Below are 3,365 nucleotides of genomic sequence, written 5' to 3'. Positions count from 1 at the left end.
TTTTTAATTGTCACAATATCTTAAATTATATGCAGAGTAGGACGTACCTTCTTAATTAAAATATCCGCTTTGATAAATTAATTTTACACCAATATTAATTTAACTCAGTTATATGATAATTATTTGTTAAGAAATTAAACTAACAGGTGTTTTTATAGACATTACTAAAGCGTGTGTAAGGTCGAATATTTTATGACACGGTATAACAATTATAGGGTTCGTGCAACAATTATAATACGCATTGAAAATCCAACAACTTGGTACGAAGTTGAATATTTTATGACAGGAAGGTAGTTAAACAATTATAATATGCATTGAAAATCCTACAACTTGGAGTGCATTTTAATTACCTGCTTCATTAGAGCCAAGCACAGCCTTATACTTATTATATAAACGCCTCACATCTCATTCCTAATTGTTACCTGAATTCCCTCATTCCTAGTTCCATGGCCTCGTCCAAAGGTAGCCATCTCCTCCACCACCTCCTCTCCCTCTTCCTCCTCAGCACAAGCACAGCCTTGTGCTGCTACACCCACATCTTCAGCTTCGGCGACTCCATCGACGACAACGGAAACTGGCTCCACTACGCCCCCTTCCCCGGCCCCGTCAGCTAGTTGCCCTACGGCCAGACTTTCTTCGGCTACCCCACCGGCCGCTTCTCCAACGGTAGAATAATCGTCGACTTCATCGGTACGTACCATATGCTATATATTCTAGAGTTCTTGATCCATGCATGCATAACATATATATATATGTGGGTGCAGCGAACGCAATGAAGATGCCGTTCTTGACGCCGTATCTCGCCGGGAAGACGGCGCAGGACTTTCGGTACGGTGCCAACTTTGCGGTGGGAGGAGCCACCGCGCTGAACCAAGATTTCTTCAGGGAGAAGGGACTTAGCGTCGAGTTTACACCTTACTCGCTAGAGACTCAGATAAAGTGGTTTAAGAAAGTCTTGCATTTGCTTGGCTCTAATGAAGCAGGTAATTATTTTTTTTCTCACTTCTTTTGGAAGAAGGTCAACTTCATACCAAGTTGTAGGATTTTCAATAAGTACTACAATTGTTACACTAACTTCTTGTCATAAAATATTCGACTTTGCGTGTTGTTTTATTAATATCTATAAAAACACATGTAAGTTTCATTTCTTAACAAATAATTATCATATAACTGAGTTAAATTAATATAGATGTAAAATAAATTTATCAAAGTGAATAATTTAGTTAAGTTCGTACGTGCTACTCTGCATATAATTTAAGATATTATAACAATTAAAAATAATATAAAATATAGTAGTTTTTGTACTTTTATGAGAATCTCTAGTTTAGTTATATCCGTTACGCAATCAACATTTTAAAAATTAAATAAATATGGATAAGAATTCACCACTAATCGATCTTTTTTTATATTAAATTTTTGTCTCACAAACACAGATCGTAGAGAGATTATGAGCAACTCACTTTTTCTGGTGGGAGAGATAGGAGGAAATGACTATAATCAACCATTTTTTCAGGGCAGAACTATAGAAGAGATACGAACATATGTCCCAAGCGTTATCAATGTCATATCTAGCTCTATCGAGGTAAATCATATTCATTTCAAACTAATTACTTTTGAGTTTTGCTGCATTGTAATATTCCCCCATTAGAGAACTAATTGAAATGAAAAGGGCCGATATAGAGTTATAAAACTCTTGAGCTTTCGCATTTTCTAATTAGATGTTTTATGATTTTCTTTCAATAAATCCTCCACCTTTTGGGTTTAAAACAAAAATTTCATTTAACATATTGGGTTAGTTTTAACTCACCTCATCTTAACGTATATATAAAAATCTAAAATGATATATCCGATCTTGTTCGAGGTAATACTTTTAAAATTTCTCAGTTACTAGCATTATTGCCCACTATGAGCTCATATGCAATGCTTTTACTTTCACAAACATATATTTCCGAACACCAAATCCCATAAGATCAATAAAATCCAAAACTATAAATGTTTAATCTCAAAGGTGATAATATTAGAGGAAAGACATAAGAACAATTTAAAAAACTTTTGAAATAAATCAAACTTTCCACTTTTTATTCAATTAATCCAGCTAATATTTTATATATGTTCTTTTGCAGCGTTTGATGAAACTTGGTGCTAAAACTGTGGTTGTTCCTGGAAACTTCCCATTGGGATGCGTACCAGGGTATCTCGTATTGTTTCAAAGTAACAACTCAATAGATTATGATCCAGAAACAAATTGCATCAACTGGTTGAATGAGTTCTCGCAGTACCACAACAATGCACTCCAAGTTCAACTGGAGAAGCTTCGCCAACTCCATCCTAATGTGACCATCATCTATGGTGATTATTATGCAGCCACCATGCGCATTACCACTTCTCCTCTTTATTATGGTGATCTATAATATTTAATTAATTCCCTGCAACATGCCATTCTTCACTCGTTTTTCTTTTTTTTCGTGGTATTATGTATGATTGACTCCATGGCCTAATAAGAGAACAATTAAGTTTTAATTCTTTTTTCTTTCCTCTCTCGTAATTTTCTTTTCTCTTTAACAGCTAACTTATTTTCTTTCATACATAGTATAGCCATAAACTTAAAGGACAGCTCATATTTTATGCTAAACTAGCAAAGCTTTTGATCACATTTTGTGATGCCTAGCTACGACTTGAATTAGTTAATTTTTTAATATTGCTTGGTTGCAGGATTTGGCGACACACCTTTGATGGCATGTTGTGGAGGTGGTGGTACATACAATACCAACTTTCTCATCAGGTGCGGAGATAATGGATCAACAGTTTGTAGCGATCTATCCAAGTTTATTTCCTGGGATGGCTTACACTTAACCGAGGCAACTTACAGCGTTATCGCGCATGACATACTGGAAGGACCCAATGCTATAATGAGCAAATGCAAGCTGATTGATAAGTCATGAGCTATTCAGCATAAAAAGTCTCCTACCAAACCTTATGGTTGAATAAATCCTATTGTGCTACTTGTTATATATCATTATCATTATCATCATTATTTAGTTTTGCTGCAAATCTAGTTGTTCTTCTTGTTGTTTGAATATGAAAAACTTAGACACGCGTATGTATTTATGTGCTACTTATTATATATCGTTATCATTATCATCATTATTTAGTTTTGCTGCTAATCTAGTTGTGCTTCTTGTTATTTGTGTGAAAATCTTAGACATGTATATGTATCTAAACCCTCCTACCATTATAAGTAAGGTATTTTAGTCCTTTTGTCTTTTTTGTGAATGATCAACGATGTCAGGAGATGAAAGATTTACAATAGTTTAGTAGGTCTACGCGTACCAAAAAAGTTCAGAAGAGATATATACGTGGAAAAT

General features: G+C 34.7%; 1 protein-coding gene across 2 annotated transcripts; it reads left to right on the top strand.

Annotated features, from left to right (window-relative positions):
• Nucleotides 1–436: 436 nt before the first annotated feature.
• LOC140791139 (GDSL esterase/lipase At2g27360-like) lies at nucleotides 437–3,164 on the top strand. 2 transcript variants are annotated; one of them, XM_073141545.1, is made up of 5 exons: nucleotides 437–690; nucleotides 765–983; nucleotides 1,434–1,582; nucleotides 2,124–2,400; nucleotides 2,713–3,164. In XM_073141545.1, the coding sequence occupies exons 2-5, from the start codon at nucleotides 773–775 to the stop codon at nucleotides 2,940–2,942; spliced, it is 867 nt and encodes a 288-aa protein (XP_072997646.1). In that variant the 5' UTR covers nucleotides 437–690; nucleotides 765–772; the 3' UTR covers nucleotides 2,943–3,164. The 2 variants fall into 2 exon arrangements, with proteins under 2 accessions (XP_072997646.1, XP_072997647.1); XM_073141546.1 differs by lacking the exon at nucleotides 437–690 and having other exon boundaries at nucleotides 953–983; nucleotides 1,514–1,582.
• The last annotated feature ends 201 nt before the right edge of the window (nucleotides 3,165–3,365 follow it).

The sequence above is a fragment of the Typha latifolia genome, chromosome 6 (assembly GCF_019914945.1).
Source record: "Typha latifolia isolate L0001 chromosome 6, TyphaL0001v2, whole genome shotgun sequence".
Classification (NCBI taxonomy): Eukaryota; Viridiplantae; Streptophyta; class Magnoliopsida; order Poales; family Typhaceae; genus Typha; species Typha latifolia.
Note: the sequence above shows the minus strand (reverse complement) of the source record. Positions and strands in the feature narration are given on the sequence as shown.

What these genes read in the sequence shown, in the direction of transcription:
- LOC140791139 (XM_073141545.1), top strand. Translation starts at nt 773, where the DNA reads ATGAAGATGCCGTTCTTGACGCCGTATCTCGCCGGGAAGACGGCGCAG. An exon ending in GCTTGGCTCTAATGAAGCAG is followed by an intron (nt 984 to 1,433) that starts GTAATTATTTTT and finishes TCACAAACACAG; the next exon opens with ATCGTAGAGAGATTATGAGC. An exon ending in CACTTCTCCTCTTTATTATG is followed by an intron (nt 2,401 to 2,712) that starts GTGATCTATAAT and finishes GCTTGGTTGCAG; the next exon opens with GATTTGGCGACACACCTTTG.